Source organism: Orycteropus afer, unplaced genomic scaffold (assembly GCF_000298275.1).
Source record: "Orycteropus afer afer isolate SDZICR_OR568_19922 unplaced genomic scaffold, OryAfe1.0 scaffold00284, whole genome shotgun sequence".
Lineage (NCBI taxonomy): Eukaryota > Metazoa > Chordata > Mammalia > Tubulidentata > Orycteropodidae > Orycteropus > Orycteropus afer.
The window spans coordinates 2,963,037-2,982,772 of NW_006921871.1; the positions used below are offsets into that span (position 1 = coordinate 2,963,037).

Genomic DNA, 19,736 nt, shown 5'->3' on the forward strand with positions numbered 1-19,736 from the left:
AGTGATACTCCCTGGGAAACCCAGGGAGGGGTCGCTATGAGTTGGGGCCGACTCCACGGCACATAACAACAACAATAACATTATTCATAGATATCCTAAAATCTTATCTTTCATTAACTCTTTGTGGTTTTCCTAAACTATTTTTGACATGTGGATAGTCCCTAAAATGGACTTGAGTAGCTTTAAAAGGACAAATATTTTAGCCTCACACAACAGAAATTCTGGATGGGATGCAGGAATTCAAATTCAGGAAATCTCTTCAGATGACTCTACTACAACTGATCCATGGTTTGGCATGCTGTATCATTTCTTTTTCGGAGGAAGAAAATCAACCAGAAAGCATAGCCTTCATTTCAAAATTGCCAAACATGAGAAGGCTCTGAAGTAGCTGTCTAAACTTAAGGAAGTCAGAATTTTTATAGGGCTTTGGCAAGGGAGTGTCAAATGAAGTAGAACTAGGTTTTATGGTTCCTGGAAGAGGAAGGAATTGTTTTTGTATATCAGCAAAAATTGTTTGCCCAATTTTGATTTAATAAAAAGGAGTGGATTCATTGCAGCACTATTCACAATGGCCAAAAGGAAAAAACAAAGATAAATACAATTACATACACAATCCTGTGACAACAGTAATAATAATCTGTAAGTCATTACATAGACACTCAAGCAGAACAGGGGTGAGAAGGCAAATGGAACTATACCCACAATATATATAGGTATGACAGAGGATATTTCTACATATGTATTTATATGTACAGCAAATATATCCATGAATACATTAAAGTACACAGGGGGCAAAGTTATGAAAACTTAACTATATCCAACTACATTGAAGGAATGAGTCAGTCAGTGGGCCTGGGGCTCTCCTGAGTCTTAGTGTCTCAGGGGAGACTAAGGTCAATTGATATAACATAGTGCACAAAATCAGTGATCTACATACTACTATGATGAGTAGCCACTGGAGTCTTCAAAGCTTGTGAACAGCCATCTAATATGCAACTATTGTTGTCTCCCCATCTGGAACAAAGAAGAGTAAAGAAAATCAAAAAATAATAATTAGTCTAATGGACTAATGAACCACAGCCTCCACAACCCTAAGACCAGAAGAACTAGATGGTACTGGCTACCACTGCTAACCACTCTGAAAGAGATCATAATAGGAGGTCCCAAAAAGAGTTGGAGAAAAATGTGCAACAAAACTCAAAAGCATTAAAAAAAAAAAAAAAAAAGACAAGGCTTACTGTCTTATAAAAACTAGTGGAAACTCTGTGACTATGGCCCTTAGGCAGTCTTCAACTTTGAATTGGACTCACTCTCAAGGCTCAACCTTGAGCCAAACAATAGATAGGCCTACAAGGTGAAAAATACCACCAGGGAGGTATACACTTATTAGAACTCTTGACCATATGAGATTAAAAGGACAGCATTTGCCCAGGATTAAAGTCAGAAGGCAGGAAGAGATAGGAAAGAAGGGGGAAGGAAAATGGAAACCACAAGAAGGAAATGGGAAGACTTCTTGTTACATTATGGGGATTGCAATCAATATCACAAAACAAAATGTGAATTGTTGAGTGGAAAATCAATTTGCTCTGTAAACTTTCACCAAAATCACAAAAAAAATAATGGATAAACATAATATGTATATATATACATACAGAGACAATAGAATATTATTCAGTGATAAAGAGAAATTATATATTTAGGATATTGACAGAGAACTTCCAGAAATTCAATCCAGACACAGAAGAGGATGTGGAACAAGGGAAATCATTGCTGGCATCAGATAAATCTTTGCTGAAAGCAAAGAATACCAGAAAGATATTTACCTGTGTTTTATTGACTATACAAAGGTATTCGACTGTGTGGATTATAACAAATTGTTATTAATTTGCTTTTACATTAATATACATTGCAAAGAACTCTTGATTGTGCTCATGATGAACCTGTACATAGATCAAAAGGCTGTCTTTCAAACAGAACAAAGGGTTACTGAATGTTTTAAAATCAAAGGTGTGTGTCAGGTTTGTATCCTTTCACCATACTTATTCAATCTGTATGCTGAGCAAATAATCTGAGATGTTAGACTACATGTAGAAGAACACATCATCAGGATTGGAAGAAGACTCATTAACAACCTGAGATGTTCAGGTGACACAACCTTGCTTGCTGAAAATGAAGATGACTTGAAGCGCTTACTGATGAACATCAAAGACTACAGTTTCCAGTATACATTATACCTCAATATAAAGAAAAAATCTTCACAACTGGACCAATAAGCAACATCACAATACATGGAGAAAAGTTTGAATCAGGGATTTCATTTTATTTAGATCCACAATCAATGTCCATGTAAGCAACAGTCAAGAAACCAGATTATGTATTGCACTGGACAAATCTGCTGCAAATGACCTCTTTAAACTGTTAAGAAGCAAAGATCATTTTGAAGACTAAGGGGAGCCTAACCCAAGTCTTGGTGATGTCGATCACTTCATTTGCATGTAAAAGCTGGACAGTAAATAAGGAAGCCTGAAGGAGAGGTGATGCCTTTAAATTGTTAGTGAAGAATATGGAAAAGACCATGGACTTCCAGAAAAATGAATCAGTCCTGGAAGAAGTACAACCAGAATGTTCCTTAGACGGGAGAATTGTCAGACTTCATCTCACCTAACTTTGGTCACATTGTCAGAAAGGATCTTTCCCTGGAGAAGGATAACATGCTTGGTAAAATAGAGGGTCAGTGTAAAAGAGGAAGACCCTCAATGAGATGGATTGGTATAGTGGCTGCAATGATGGGCTCAACCATAGCAAAGATTGTGAGGATGGCACAGAACAGGGCAGTGTTTTGTGCTGTTGTACATTGGAGTTGCTATGAGTTGGAACCTACTTGATGGTACCTAACAACAACAAAAATAAAGAGAAATGAAGTCGTGCTACATATTACAATATGGATGAGTCTTGAACCCATTATGCTGAGCGAAATAAGGCAGATACAAAAAAACGGATATTGTATAAATCCCCCACCAAAAAAAAAAAAAAAAAAAAAGTTACCATGAAGTTCATTCTGACTCATACCAATCCAATGGGACAGACTAGAACGCCCTCATACAGAGTCCAAGGCTTATAAAAGCAGACTACAACATCTTTCTCCCATTGAGTGATTGATGAGTTTAAATTGCTGACCTTTTGGTGGTCACTACTGCACCATCAGAACCCCAAATACATTGACACCAAAGTTTATTAGTGGTTGTCAGGGTGGAGGAAGTGGGATAAATGAAGAATAATTACTTAAGAGCTACTGAGTTTCTTTTTGGGGTGATGAAAAAGTTCTGCAAATACATCGTGGTGACAGTTGTACAACATAGAGAATAAAATTAATGTTACTAAACTATACACTTGAATATGATTTAAATGACAAACTTTTTGTTACATATATTTTTTCACAATTTAAAAAACAGGGTGGAAAGAAGCAGTTAGGGTCTAAGCCCATGTACAGAAGGTTTGGAAGAAACAGCTGCTGGGGACAAGAACATGTGAGAAGCATGGTGGAGTATTCTCAATCCTTCATTATCTTTCTACCTCAGTGAACCGAAAATGTATTAAACTTCTAGGGAATAAATCATTTCTTAAAATTTACTTACATGGTTCTGCATCCATCTATTACCACCAATTATAATGTTAGAAAGCAAGGAGTTATCATAATCTCTTTACTTATTTGAATGTAGTTTGTTTTTAGAGGCTTAATGAATAATGACTTATAGACTTAACAAAGAACTCAGTGAGAAGTGACTCTTCTGGATTATCATTTGGTAGCTAAAATCACATTGTGTTTGCCCACTTCTAATGGATTATGTATCTTCCTGGTGAACTAACCAGTATCACCTTGCATGATTGATCTTCTTGTTGTTATGTTGTTGTGTGCCGTCAAGTCAGACCTGACTCATAGTGACCCTTCCTTGGGTTTCCTAGGCAGTATCACTATGGAAGTAGATTGCACAGTCTTCCTTCCGAGGATTGGCTGGTGGGTTTGAACCACCAGCCTTCTGGTTAGCAGTCAATGCCTTAGGCACTATGCTACCAGAGCTCCTTGGTTGATCTTAGTGATGCTTATTCACTGGGAATTTATAGGCCATTGATGAGGTGTGACTTGTGATCTGAAAAAAAAAAAAAAAAAATGTATTCCTTTTTATAGTTCCAACTTTGGAGGACAAATATATCCTAAGGAATTTGTTGAACAGCTTTTTTCTGTGGATATTATTTAATGAGTGTATAAGTATTAGGCCACAGACTCAAATGTGTAATATATGGCACATATCTTAATTGTCTTTATACCAATTTAAAGCAAACCTTGGGTCCTTCTGAGTTTGAAAAACTTTCCATCATCTTCATTGTTGACACCCACCCCTTTTACCCAGGGCCATACAGAGCCCCTGTTGTCTTCTGTCTGCTCTGGTTTCTTCTGAGACGTTGATGGTCTAAGTTGGTCATTTGAATTGTCTGGACTCTGCTGCTCCTTTCCTAAGCAGAGCACAATGTCTTTGTTGAGTGCTGCAGCCCCAGAGGTAAGGTCTAACCTTTCCAGGGTTACCTCTCCCATTTTTCTCTGAGGTCTTTCAGACTTCACTGAAACTGTCAGAGAACAGAATGCTGACAGGCAGTACTCCTAAATCCCACCAATATAGCCATCTCTCTCTTATGGGATGCTAATCTCTTCCTACTCTTTTCAGCCCTCAAAGCCATTGTGCTCTCTTTCCCCTTCTGAAACACTTTGCATATCACTACTTACAATGATTGAAAAAGACTTTATTTCCCAGCAGCTTTAGCTTTCTGGTAAAAATTAAACCTTTCAAGCAAAGTACTACAACATCTTGGCTACCTTCTTGAATTAAAAGTAGAGCAAAATATAAAATAACATGTCAGCAAATTAGCTTGTCATTTACTCATTATGGGAATTTCCAAGACCTTAATGCAGATTCTACTCTCTGTTCTATGGGAAGTGGAGACTTTTCCCTAGTGGAAACCAACATGTTCTTTTTCAGAGTTTAAAGCTGAATGGAAATGCAAGCAAAGTAACAACTGAAAATTCACTTAAGTGATGCATTTCCTTCACAAACACCACCACAGTACCCCACCTCACCTCTCTCCTTGCCCTTCCTCCCATCGTCTTGCTGTGCAGAGCTAAAGACCATACATGGGTGTATGATTGTGTCTAAGGCATTTGACTGCTAAACAAAAGGCTGGCAGTTGAAACCCACCAGCAACTCTTCAGAAGGAAGACTGGGCAATCATCTACTTCCATAGAGATATCACCTCAGAAACCCAAGGAGGGGTCTCTATAAGTCAGAATTGACTTGACGGCAGGAGTTCTTTTTTTCTTTATATATATATATATATTATATATATATAAAATACTTTACTTTGGTGAGTTTTCTTCAGGGCATTTTATATTTGTGGAATTGCATTTTGTCCAAAGCTTATGAACACCAACAATACATAACAATAAAAAGGTCATCCTCAATTTATATGGCACATAAAAGTTTTCCAGATGTAGCAATGGAAACTTGTTACTAATGCCTAAGTTTAGTATTGGATTTTTTCAAACACAGTAGTGAGTACTTGAAGCCATCCATGAATCAGGAATGCAGTGAGGATTTCTTATTAAATTACATAGCAAGTCAGAAGTCACAGAACTTTTTTTTTTTTTTCAAGCCAAGTACTAGAGAATCTTGAGGGAAAGATCTAGATATGACCATATCTTTAATTCAGAATCATTCTATTAACTCAAGAATTTGTTGAGCAAAGTGAAACACATGCCAGGCTGCCCTTGAGAATAGGTGATGTCACCTAGTATGCTGAGAACAGTAGATCCCAACAGAGAAGCCCTAGGAGGGAGATATTTCCTAAGACTAGGCTAAGAAAAGTTATACAAATTCTATGCAGCATCCCTAAATGGAGAGTGTTTGGGTTTCAATTGATCCTTTGAGCTGACCAAAAATGCTGGAGTTGCATGTTTTGTGTATGTGTGTATGTCGGGTGGGTGTTTGTGCTACATTGAATAATATTCATCATGCATACAGTTACTTTAGCCAGAAAGCTGGGTGTCAGCACTGTTTTCCTCCTTTCTTTCATGCTGCACATTATTAATGACAAATTTTACAGATTGTATCTGCAAAATCATCTTATTATTTCCATATCTGTCCATTTCTGCTGTAATCAAACCTAGTCTAACCCCTTTCCAATCTATTATACATACATTAAAGAGATTAAATACATACTGATGCACACATACACTAATTCATGGCTTGGTGTTTTTATTAGTTGAGTCATGGTGACCTTACGTATGATACAATGGAACCTTGCTCAGTTCTGTGTAATCTTCATGATCGTTTGTATGCATGGGTCCATTGTTTTGGCTGTTATGCCAATCCATCTCATTGAGAGTTTCCTTCATTTTCCTTGACCCTCTATTTTACCAACTATTAAGCCCGGTGTCCTTATACCTGACTTTACTTGCTTAAAATCCTCTAGTCATTTTCAATACAATCAGGATGCCCTGGGGATCTAGCCCCTAACTCTCTTCCTGACATCTGAGCCCCTTCTCTTACTTGCTGGCTACTCTGCTGCCACACTCGAGTGCCTTCTCACTATAAAACCTTTGTTCATAAGTCTCCCCTTCCAGGAATCCCCTTTATCTCCCCTTCCCCAGTTCTCATGGCTCCTTTTCTTATCTTTTAAATCAAACTTACATGTCAACTCAAGTATCTGCCTTGTTTTTGTATTTACTATCAGAACACCCCATTCATTAAATTCATAGCATTTTTCTGAGTTTTGTTATGATATAGTCAATTTCTTTCTTTCTTATTTTATCTGCCTTCCCCTCATAGATTGTGAGTTTTATGAAGACAAGGATGATGTCTGCTTCTTTCCACCCTCTATTACCTAGCATAGTACCTTCCTGACACATACTACATACTCAATAACTTTGAGTGAATTAATAAATGGATGTAAGGCATGGGGATTATGTAGTTCTGCACTAGGAGTTTAACTCAATTTGGATTAAAGCTGACCCTAAAATAACTGATCTTGCGATCTGTCTTGGTAAAAGTATTTGATTTAGAAATTACAATTTCTGGAGTTCTGGATGGTGCAGTTAAGCACTTATTAGTAACCAGAAGATTGGTGGTTTTAATTCACCCAGAGGCACCTCACAACTGGTGATCTGCTTCCAAAAGACCACGGCCTTGAGAACTCTGTGGAACACAGTTTTATTCTGAAACACATAGGTTGTCATGAGTCAGAATGGACTTGACAGCAACTGGTTTGATGTTTTTGGTATGGAAATTTCTATACAAATACTCCATCAAGGAAACATGCTTGGGTGGATACTTCTTCTGGAAATTATTGTCAATCTACTATACCCCAGACACTTTGTTAAGTGACATTTTGCTAATTCCAAATTCTCCTTTCACCTACATCTGTGGAAATGACAATGCCTCTGAAAAAGCTTGGAACCTTAAAAATATTTTCACCATCAATGTCCTTTTCAAATTTCTTTTTTTCTTATCTAATCAAGGGGCTACATATAGGAAAGTAAAGTTAGCTTCATTACTGAGAAAGGATTAAAAACTGGAATAAATTCTGAGGGAAAACATCAACCACTACCGTTGGTTAATGTTTTCATAGTCAGTGGATAATGGCTTTTAGGTGCTAATTCTACCCTCCCTCCCCCAGAAGGTTTATCTGCCATTACTGTCAGGAAAATTTATATATGCTTATTAAAGACAGAATAGGCTCTTGAACATGGGCCATAATGATTCTTCTTGTAACTGGGCCACATTTGCTTCAACACTGTTTTACTGCTTTTTTATTATTTATGCCGTGCATGCATATTCTATTCCTTTGAGAAAGGAATACAGACATTAAGACTTATTTTTATCACTGACCTTCTTAGCCTTGCTACACAAAATGCTTTTCTCTATTTTACAGTTGCCAAGAACTTGACAATTTGGGTAATATTTAATTTGAAAAAAAATAAAAAATGTTTTTCTGTGCATTTCCTTCCTATTGATTGGCTCACCAATAGAACATTTAAAAGGAAAAAAAAAAAAGATAGTTTCAGGACTGGGATGGGGTTAACACATAGGGTTTAATATAGTGAAGGAGTTAAAGAAAGAAAGAAAGAAAGAAAAGTCTATAGAGGGAGATATAAAAGTCCAAGTACATTTTAAGCTTTTCATATCTCCATTCCATATGACTCATCAATTCAATGTTGCTGGTTTCTCAAGAATTTTATATTAGGAGATTATTAAAGACTATTTTTATTTGCAACCAAAGAGGTAGATCCCCACAGAGCCATACTGAAGTCACTGTACAAGAAGAACTGAAGGAAAGAAAAATGATGTCATATTAAAAACCAAAATTGCTAAGTATTTTTGTGTCACACAGCAGGAGGGAGAAAAAGAGAAGAGACAATTATTTCCAGTGTTATTCATTGCCTTAAAAATATTACAGAGAGGGATTCAGAACAAATCAATGGAAGAAAGGATTCATATCAAGGAGTGACAGGCGCGCTACTCTCAGGATCAAGGATTAGTAAAGAGAGTTTAAAAAATTAAATAGACTTAAGTACATGTCCATGGAGATTTTTTGAAACCAAGGAATTTATAATCATTAAAGTCAATTAACTAAGCAAACAAACTTTTTTTTTTCTTTGCAAAACGGTGAAAATGATGCCTTTCTATTTAGCTTGTAACAATTTCCTTAAGAAGCTATCTAATATTTCATTATCTTGACTGAAAGAAATGGAAATCTTTCAAACAGATTTGAAGCCCACATGTGGGTGTGCCCAATCCTCCATTACACCTGGTTAGAAGGCTCCGTGCATTTTCTTAGGGGCTAATTCTGGGAAAGTCCCTGGGTGGTTCAAAAAGTTTACATCAACTACTAACCTTAAGGTTGGCAGTTTGAAACCACTCAGCAATTTCTTCTGCTGTGGAAGAAAGTAGAAGGAGGGATTGGCAATCTGTTTACATAAAGATTACAGCCAATAACACTTTATGCAATGGTTTTTTCGATAACACATGGGGTCACCATGAATCAGCATCAATATGAAGGCATTTTTTTAAAAAAAATTCTGGGCTGGTTCTATTTAATATTTTTATTAATATCATGGATAACAAGAAGGGTAGGGTCAGTACATTTTCCAATAATGATACCAAATTAGGTAAGGAAACTAGCACCTGGAAGAATTGATTACAATTTAAACAACTTTTTTTTGGTTTTGATTGAAGAAAGTGAACGGCATTTTAATTAGATAAGAAGATGCTGGGAGTACACCACTATTATTGACAAGACCTCCTTATGTTGATGTTTTATTTACCATTTAGAATAAACTGAAGTTCATATTTTTATTTTACCTTTAACTTTGTAGGTAGTATAGCTATCACTCTGGAAATAAAAATGGGACTAGACTGTTTTTTAATGGGTTTGATAGACAAATGTGTTAGAATGAAAAGAGATGGGGAGTGAGATGAATTGTAAATGAGCAAATCTTCAACCAGTCATCATATTAGGATATTTAAAGATTATACCTCTCAGTATGTTGACAAATTTAACTGGTATATATTTTGCTTCATTTATGTGTCTAAAACACAAGTGCAGAGAAATACAATAGATCCAAAGAATATTAACAGAAATTCCAAAATGGTTGAAAGATTGGTGTGAGGAAAGGCTGAGGGCATATTCAGCACAGAGAAGTCAAGATGAAAAGTAAATATTTAAATGCAAACACATGTTCATATTTCATTATTGGGAGACCAGTCAGCAACTATTGCTATTGGATATAGGAAAATAAACAATCACATTTTTTTGTTTCTTTTTCTCTCCGGAAGAACTTTCTTATTAAAGAAAACATCACCTAACCATGAAGCTGGGATGTATCACTTCCTTCAAGGGTGATTTAGAATAATCATTAACTCCCTCCCAGGGCCCCTCACTTCCTCCCTCCTCCTTCCTCCTTCCCTCCATCCCTCTCTTCCTTCCTTCTTTCTTTCCTTTCTTGCTTGTTTATTTTCCTCTCTCTCCCTCGCTCCTTTGAGCTCTCTCTTCCCCTGTATCCTTCCCTCTATTATTTCTTTTCTTCCTTCCTTCCACCCATTCTTTCCTTAGACTTGTAAAAATTCTGTAACTTAGATTCATGAAAAAATTTCAAAACTAAAATGTGGACAGATTAAAACTTGACCTAAGAAAATTTTTTATATAAATAAACCTCATTCTAATGTCACCTTGATGCTCATACTAAATGCAATTGAATATCGAGGAATTATATGGATCCTTATATTTTAAATGTGATATTGTAATGGAAGTCAAAAATTGAAAGTGTCCTTCAGATAAATAAAATAGTAATATATTATCTTCTTTTTTAGGTCAAATGGCAGGCGATCACACAAGGCTGGAATTCCATAACATAGAGACTGGCATCATCACTGAACGACGTTATCTGTCTTCTGTGCCCTCCAACTTCATTGGTCATCTGCAGAGCTTGACATTTAATGGGATGGCATACATTGACTTGTGTAAAAATGGCGACATAGATTATTGTGAGCTCAATGCCAGATTTGGCTTCAGGAACATCATAGCTGACCCTGTCACCTTCAAGACCAAATCGAGCTATGTTGCCTTAGCTACATTGCAAGCCTACACCTCTATGCATCTTTTTTTCCAGTTTAAGACAACATCCCTAGATGGACTAATTCTATATAATAGTGGGGATGGAAATGACTTTATTGTGGTTGAATTAGTTAAAGGGTAAGTATATGTCAGTTCAATGAGACATAAACAAAACTGGAAAAAATGGACCTCACTTGCCAAAAATATAGGTTAAACGTAATACATTGCCTTATAAGTTGGTGGGAGGAACGGGGGAAAATATTGTAGTTGAGAGGTCACTGTGAGTCGAATCTAACTCCATGGCAGTGAGTTTTTTTTTTTTTTTTTTTTTTAAAGATATCACACTTGGTAAAGTGGAGGGTCAATGAAAATGGGGAAGGCCCTCAAAGAGATGGATTGACACAGTGGCTGTGTTGATGGGCTCAAGTATAGCAAGGATTGTGGGTCTGGCACCGGACCGAGCAGTATTTCATTCTGTTGTATATTGTTGTATTGTTGTATATAGGGTTGCTATTTTTAACAACAAACAACAGCAAAGTATCTTCTAGAGTTAATAGAGATTCAGTACCATATTTTACCCCTACACGTCTACACATGAGGCACAAATAAATAACATTGAGTCCTAATTCATGTTAGGAATTTCATCAATCTTGTACTTGAAATATGAATTTTTTAACATGCGCATTGTAATTCCACAAAAGATTTTCCACAACAAATGTTTGTAGACAATTTATGTTAACTAATTAATTCAAGTAATCAGATTACATAATTTTCACAAAATTCCATTGAACACAAGTTTAATATTGTGAGAATTCTTTGAGGAATTTATAATTTTTAAAAAAATTTCTTTGTAACTCTGATTTTTATATCTTTTTATTTATTCAAATATTTGTTGATTGATTCAGCAAATATGATTGCATATGCACAGTGAGCTAGGTGATTTCTAGCACTGAAAGGCTATAAAAAATATGTTCTTCAACACCTCTGTGCATGTATCCAATCCCCAATTATCCCAGCCACAGACACACCAACACAGAACCCTAGGAGATACAAGCAAATATACATAAATATAACACAAAAGTGGTATTAAAATTTTCCTAAGATGATCTTATGCAAAGGCTCAGGAGGAGACTTAGGGAAATTAGGAAAATACAAAGAGCATGGATGAATATGTGAGCTGATTCTTTAAGGGTGAGGGCAGTGCCTATTCCCCATATAGAAACAGACATTCAAGATGGAGGAGAGAACGAGGTGCAAAAAGGTGAAAAGAATCACCAGGACAGCATGGGTAGAGGAAGTGGTGGAAAGGAAAGAGGAAAGGTGTGGTGAACTCTATTGACCTTTCAAAGTCATAAAGAGGAATGCAGATCATGATTTAAAAAATAATTTCCATTGTTTTCTATAGTGAAGACAATGAAGAGTCCCATTTTCTGAAGCAGAGTAGTGTTTCCTACCTTCTTATTGGGTGAACTTCTATAATACCTCCTTCTAGCCAGGATGGAACTACCTGGGGAAAAGAAAAAAGAAAAAGACACATGATGTCTAGTTTGACTCCATCAAAAATCCATAATATGAGGGCACTTTCTCACCTTCTCATTATTTTCCCAGGTACTTACATTATGTGTTTGATTTGGGAAATGGTGCTAACCTCATCAAAGGGAGCTCAAATAAACCTCTCAATGACAATCAGTGGCACAATGTGATGATATCAAGGGACACCAGCAATCTCCATACTGTAAAGATTGACACGAAAATCACAACACAGATCACAGCAGGAGCCAGGAATCTGGATCTCAAGAGTAAGTACATGCTAAGTCGGTGTAACAGGTATCGATTGGGCCATAGGACTCTACTCACTTAGAAAACTCTTTGTTCAGGGATGTGCATATGTGTGAGTGTGTGTATGTGTGTGCATGCCTCTTCAAAGGCAGACCAGAGTTTTGTTTCTAGCACATAATTAATAATAAGCCTCTGTTCCTCCTTTAATGTGACAGGACCATATGTAATATTAATAATAGCTCAAAAAATGCAACAGCTAAGAATACATGTCTGATTAAAATGTGGAGAGTGAGAAAAATATATTGATATTATAATGAAAAGCATATATTTGCAGTTTTCTTTAGTCGCAACAGTTTTCAAGTGATTCAGTGTAACCAGACACAAAAAGGAGTTTCTTCTAGAGCTTACTAGATTTCTTGCCTTGGTGAGGTTTCCTAGGTACTTTCACAGACCTTTGTACTTTTGTATCTCAGTGAACTCCACCCCTCACTCCGATCCCACCTACAAACCACTGGATGGCTTCTTTCACCAACTGCTAAAAAAGTCTAGCAGTGTTTTTCTTCTTTGTTGATAATTGATTTCTTAAGTAAGCAAGACAAAATGCTTAGAAAACATATCCATAATAGAGGAAAATAACAGAATTTTCTTTTCGAATAGACTAAGAACACACCTATATATTTCATATCATTTAACTCCACAGCAAGCACTGAGTAGATATTCTTCATTCTATGTTGCTTGCAGGAAATCTGAAGTGTGAATGACTTAGCCAGGATAAAACAGCTCTTGTTGTTGTTAGGTGCTGTCGAGTCAGCTCTGATTCATAGCCACCCTATATACAGCAGAGCAAAACACCGCCTGGTCCTGTGCCAGCCTCATAATCCTTGCCCTACTTGAGCCCCTCACTGCTGCAATTGTCAATCCATCTCAGTGAGGGCCTTCCCCTTTTTAGCTGACCCTCCACTTTATCAAGCATGATATCCTTCTCCAGGATAAAATGACTACTATGTGGTAAACTGAAAACGTGAACCCAGTTCCCATATATACCGCTGCCTTTGCTCCTTCCAATCTCTCACAGTGCCTTCCAAAGCCAAGTACATATTGTAGCAGTCACCCTTTTGCTTGGGAAGAGCTGCTCATTTATATTGATGGAATATTTTCCCTTTGATTCAAAAGTAAATGCATTAGGGAACTGATGAATGGAATGAAAAAATCCAACAGAACTCTTTCTAGAGAGAAACACCCTTTCTAAATAAGATGAAGAAGAAAGTAAAATGCACTGCTTTCTGTAATTGCAGAATATATTTACAATCCTGGGACTGTATTTGTCCAACACTTAAACTGTGCAGTAATGGCCATCTTCCTTCATTCACAGTGTGCCTCTTGTTACCTTCAAAGAGATCCTGTTTATGCCCACAAATCTAATATCTTTGCTCAAAACATAAAATAGAATTCAAAGGCAGTGCTATTTAACAGGCCAGCCACATTCCCCTTCTCACTGAAGTGAATGGAGTGCATCTTTGTTCCAATTTTGTGGGTGCTCTGTTTTGCAAAGCGTGCTCGGGGACAATTGTCAAGGGAAAGAGGGTTGTGAATTTCCAAAATGGTGGCCTGTTTGTGTGAGAGACCACAGTAGGCAAAAGAACTTCATAGAAGCGATAGTGGTAATATTTGAGACTGAAAAGGCTGAAAAGAAGCAGTTAATGACCGGTTTAAGTATATGCTATAAACCAGTACCAATTTCCCTTGAGTTGATTTCAACTCATAGTAACCCCACGTGTGTCAGTGTGGAACTGTGCTCCATAGAGTTTTCAATACCTGATTTTTCAGAAATCATTCTTTCAAGATACATCTGGGTAGACTTGAACTTCCAGCTCTTCCCAACCAAGGAATTCCTATATACCATGCACAGACTGCTCATGGAGAGTACAGAGAAGCAATCCAAGGGCATGGGGTGTGTCTCTTTGGACAGTGAAGACACTGTCTTCTGAGAAGTGAATACATGCTTCTTGTTGTTGGGTACTAGTGAGGTGATTCTGACACGTAGTGACCCCTTGTGACAGAGTAGAACTTCCCCCTAGAGTTTTCTGGACTATAATCTTTATGGGAGCAGATCGCCAGATCTTTCTTCCATGGAGCCACTGTTGTTGTTGTTGTTAAGTGCCATCGAGTCGTTTCCGACTCATAGCGACCCCATGCACAGCAGAACGAAACACTGGACAATCCCGCGCCAGCCCCACAATCCCTGCTATACTTTAGCTCATCATCACAGCCACCATATCAATCCATCTCGATGAAGGCCTCCCCCTCTTTCATTGACCCTCCACCCTACCAAGCATGACATCCTTCTCCAGGGAATGGTCCCTTCTTACAACATGACCAAAATAGGTGAGACGAAGTCTGGCCATTCTTGCCTCCAAGGAGCATTCTGGCTGCACTTCCTCTAGGACAGATCTGTTAGTTCTTTTACCAGTCCATGGTACTTTCAGCATTCTTCGCCAGCACCACAATTCAAAAGCATCAACTCTTCTTCGGTCTTCCTTATTCATTGTCCCGCTCACATGCATACCAGGTGATTGGAAATATCATGGCTTGTGTCAGGCACACCTTAGTCCTCAAGGAGATATCCTTGCTCCTCAGCACTTGAAACAGTTCCTTCACAGTTGACTTTCCCAATGCTACATGTCATCTAATGTCCTGACTGCTGCTTCCGTTGGCATCGATTGTAGAACCAAGCAACATGAAATCTTTGACAACCTCAATCTTCTCTCCATTGATTGTGATGCTGCTCATTGGTCCAGTTGTGAGGATTTTTGTTTTCTTTATATTGAGACGTAATCCATACTGCAGACTGTATTCTTCAACCTTCATCAGTAGGTGCCTTAAGTCATCCTCACTTTCAGCAAGCAAAGTTGTATCGTCTGCATATCTCAGGTTGTTAATGATTCTTCCTCCAATCCTGATACCACGTTTTTCTTCATATAGTCCAGTTTCTCAGATTATTTGCTCAGCATATAGATTGAATAAGTGTGGAGAAAGGATACAACCCTGATGCACTCCCTTCTTGGTTTTAAACCATGTAGTGTCCCCTTGTTCTGTTTGAACGACAGCCTCCTGGTCAAGGTACAGATTCCTCATGAGTACAATCAAGTGCTCGGGAATTCCCATTCTTCTCAATGTTATCCATAATTTGTCATGATCCACACAATCAAATGCCTTTGCATAGTCAATAAAACACAAGTAAACATCTTTCTGGTATTCTTTGCCTTGAGCCAAGATCCGTCTGACAACAACTATGATATCCCTATGGAGCCACTAGGTGGGTTGAAAATGCCAACCTTTTGGCTAGCAGTCTGTTCACATAAAAATAAACATAAGAGTATGCACTAATGAGAACACTCAATCATATAAAATCAAGAGGGCAGCATTTCCCCAGGCACAGAGCTGGGAAAGTGTGAGGGGATGGGAATGAGGAATGAAGGAATGTAGTGGGTGGGGAGGAAGTGGAAGACTACTGTTGTGTTGAGGGGACTGCAGGGAATGTCATAAAACAATGTGTATGGATTGTTGAATGGAAAACCAATTTGCTCTGTAAACTTTCATCTAAATCACAATAAAAATGTTTTGTTTTGTTTTTCAAAAGTAAGGGTACGTGATAGGAGATTGTGGCATAGGACTCTTTCTGTGGTGGGATCTTTACAAAACTAAGAAGGCTTTGAGCTGATCTTCATTCAAACATTGAGTGCTTTCATAACTCTGTGTATAGGAAAGATTTTGCCCTCGATAGGAATAAAAAAATACCTAAAATTGTGAGGTGAAAATAGAATATTACATAATTTTAAGTTGTTATATATTGAATTCTAAAGATATATTTGTGAGTTTTTTTTTTAAGTTTCTATTTGAGGTGAATTTTCTAAGTGAATAAAGAGATTCTATACTAATCATTACTCCCTTTAACCTTATGAAAGGAGCTCTGGTTGTGCAGTGCCTAAGGTATTTGAGTGCTAACCAGAAAGTTAATGGTTCAAATCCTCCAGCTGCTCTGCTGAAAGAAGATGGGGCAATCTACTTCCACAAAGATTTACTGCCTTGGAAACTCAATGAGGGTCTCTATGAGTTGGAACTAACTCCATGGCAGTGTTTTTTTGTTTTTTGTTTTGGTTAACATTGTGAAATAGTAAAGTAGGTTTATTGGCCTATCAGACCATCCCCAAAAGTAAAAACACGAATGTTCTTAAAATAAGGCCAAGGTTGTTGTTTGTGTTTTGAGTATGTGATCTGATGGTGACAATGATCCCAAGAGACGCTGTAGTCATGTGTGTCTCTACAGGGAGCTTGATGAGAAAGCTTTTTGGAGTGTACAACATCTCCTCTCCCCCATCATTACCATCATTTCATTATTTGTGGCTATAAGCATTGGCCAGATGGCTAGCATTTCCGAGCACTTACTCTGCGTTGGGAGAAGGGAGCACAGCAGAAAGACAGGAGGTCAAAATCTACTGAAGAACTCTCTGTCCTGAAAAGACTGACATTGTGAGAGTATTTACAGGACAAGGAAGGACAGACAGGATGTTATGTGGAGTCATGTCAGGGCATGGGGACAAATTTGAGGATCCAAGAAAATTTTTAATGGAGTAATATTTAAGGCGAGAGCTCTGGTGGCATAGTATTTGACTGCTAACCAGAATGCTTGCAGTTCAAACCCACCAGCTACTCTTCAGAAGGAAGATTGGGCAATCTCTGTGGAGATACTGCTTCGGAAACCCAAGGAGGACTCTCTATGAGTCAGAATTGACTCGACGGCAGTGAGCTTTATTTTTTTTAATGTTTAAAGCATAGCTGAAGGATGAGTAAGAACAATTAAGCATTGCTTCTCCTTCCCACCTGAATGTCCATGGCAACTTGTCTGATTTTTTGTGTTTATTTTGGTGTTGATGTAGGAGTCGCCTCTGGGAGACTCCTTGCAGTCAGCTACTGAGCAAAAGGTTGACATTTCGAGCCAATCCAGAGGCACCTCGGAAGAAAGGCCTGGTGACCTACTTCAGAAAGATCACAACCTGTAATTTAACAGAGCACAGTTCTGTTCTGACGTGCTTCTTTTGTTGAGGTAGAACTTCTACAGCAACTCTTCACTATGCATTTAACTGGATTGTTTTCTTTGTAGTTTAGTCAATAGGATTCAGTCACTCAGAAATCAGGAAAATGAAAATTGAACTATTTTCAGCAAAGTTTTTATTTCCTATTTATTTTACCTAAGCATTCTATCACATAGAATTCAAATAAGATGATCAGACTTATTCTAAATACTGCACAAAGTCATTGAGACAATCTTTGTTTCTCCTCAAAGTCAGGTCAACCAACTTAACTACCTCAGAATCCTATGGTGGTATGTGAAATGTATATTTCTGAATCTCACCTCAGACTGAATGAAGCAGTAATCATTTGAGAATAAAATGAAGGAAACACTAATCCAAATGCCATACATTTCAAAGTCCTGAAATATTTGAAAGTCTATGTTGCGGTCAAATTGAACTCGTTTTAAAATTTTAGTATGAAATATGGCTGTGCTTTTATTTTAGAATTTTGCTTTTTTTTTCCAGTTCCAGACTGAGCTGATACTAGCAAATGGTTGGAGATTTTTGCAGGGTTTTTTTTTTTTTTAATGTTACTATGCCTTAAAAACACACTAGAGGGCAGCATAAAGCCACAAACCTTGCTCTATGTGTCTCATGAGGTGAGATTTGGGGGCGGGAATCTCTACATGTTCCACCTGCGTTGAGAAGTGAATTTCTTTGTTTTCTGCTATATAAAATTCTACAGTTAGCCTTTATTGTAATGCACACTTTTGTCTGTTGCTCCATTTTCATTATATATATACATGGCAATTTAGTTTGGAAATATGAACACTAGAACAATGTTTTCTGTTTCCCACGTTGACTGAGTGGACATGGTCAGAAACAGACAGGAGTCAAATGATCTTTCTCTAAAAAGAGAAATTCCAGTCAGGTGACCTTGTTCAAATTATCTTTCTTGACATTGCCATATTCTCAGGGGCTTGTGTGTCTCTCCCTGCTGACACAGTTTTGCTTTCATCTTTATTTCCCAGCTGTTTGTATTCTATTCCCTCTGACTATTATCTACAAGCTGCAACATGCAATGAAAGGAGCAGCATAAATTTCTTTTCTGGAGTGATTTCCGAGGCCAGCTCCATATTCATGGTGGAAATTCTGAGTCCTGTGCCCTTTTGAGAGATAACAAAGTGGTGCAACTCCCCTTATTTTCTTTCTCTTGCATATTTGACAAAATTGTATGTTTATATGTGCATGTGTGTGAGAGGGAGCTAATATTCCTAAAATCTCTACTAAATAGTAAATAGATTTAAATGGAGTCATTTTATTCAGTGCTTGCAATTACCCAGGGATTTAAGTCATGCTTATTTTTTAAAGTGGTGGAAGAACAAAGATAGGGTGGAATGATTGTCTTTGGAACATCATCCCTAGGTATTCCTCATTAAGGCATTATCCAAATTCCTCCTTTAGGAAATAGAGGATAATTTCCTTGATAAAGGGGAAAAAAGATTTCTAGGTGCATAGTATAAGGAGCTCTGGTAGTGTAGTGCCTAAGTTATTTGACTGCTAACCAGATGGCTGGCAGTTCAAACCCTCCTCAGAAGGAAGATGGGGCAATCTACTTCTGTAGTGATAAAGCCTCAGAAACCCAAGGAGGGGTTGCTATGAGTTGGATCTGACTAGACAGCAGTGAATTTGGTTTGGCTTGTAATATTGTTACCAAATTAAAAAAAAAAAAAAAAGCCGTTATTTGTTAAATTTATTTGTTATTTGTTAATGCTGCTATTTGTCAAATAATCATTGCAGTGCCTTTCTGAGCCCTGTTAGTCCAAAGTCCTGATCATATTTAAGCAGCCTCAAACTTCAGCCCATATGATATCACTGAGTCCACTTGTCTTCCCCAGATAACTTGCTCCAATGGAAACTTTCAAAGCAGAGTCTGACTTTGAGCTTAGCCTTTTACCAGGAGGTGGCATTGAAAATAGAGGCAAGTCCCAATGGCTAGGCTATCTTTATTATATATATTTTTAGGTTTGTAAAGCAGAGAGATGTACTCACATTACTTCATTTGGTGGGAGATTATTTTAAGAATCCTTTAGGAAGAAAGAGAGACAAGAAACTCTGTCAGCTGCTGAATAATCAGGCCACACATAGGATAGAGAGTTGGTTCTAATGAGCCTTCTGAAATCTCAAGAGTAGCCCTTTCATGTGTTCCTTTGGAGCCATGTG

General features: G+C 37.6%; 1 protein-coding gene across 1 annotated transcript in view; it reads left to right on the forward strand.

Moving 5' to 3' along the window:
• Positions 1-19,736, forward strand: part of NRXN1 (neurexin 1) — a 1,670,321-nt gene that overhangs the window by 768,958 nt on the left and 881,627 nt on the right. Inside the window, exons 13-14 of the mRNA XM_042782286.1 lie at positions 10,419-10,800; positions 12,271-12,461. Coding sequence (XP_042638220.1) covers positions 10,419-10,800; positions 12,271-12,461 — 573 coding nt within the window. The remainder of the gene's footprint in view (positions 1-10,418; positions 10,801-12,270; positions 12,462-19,736) is intronic.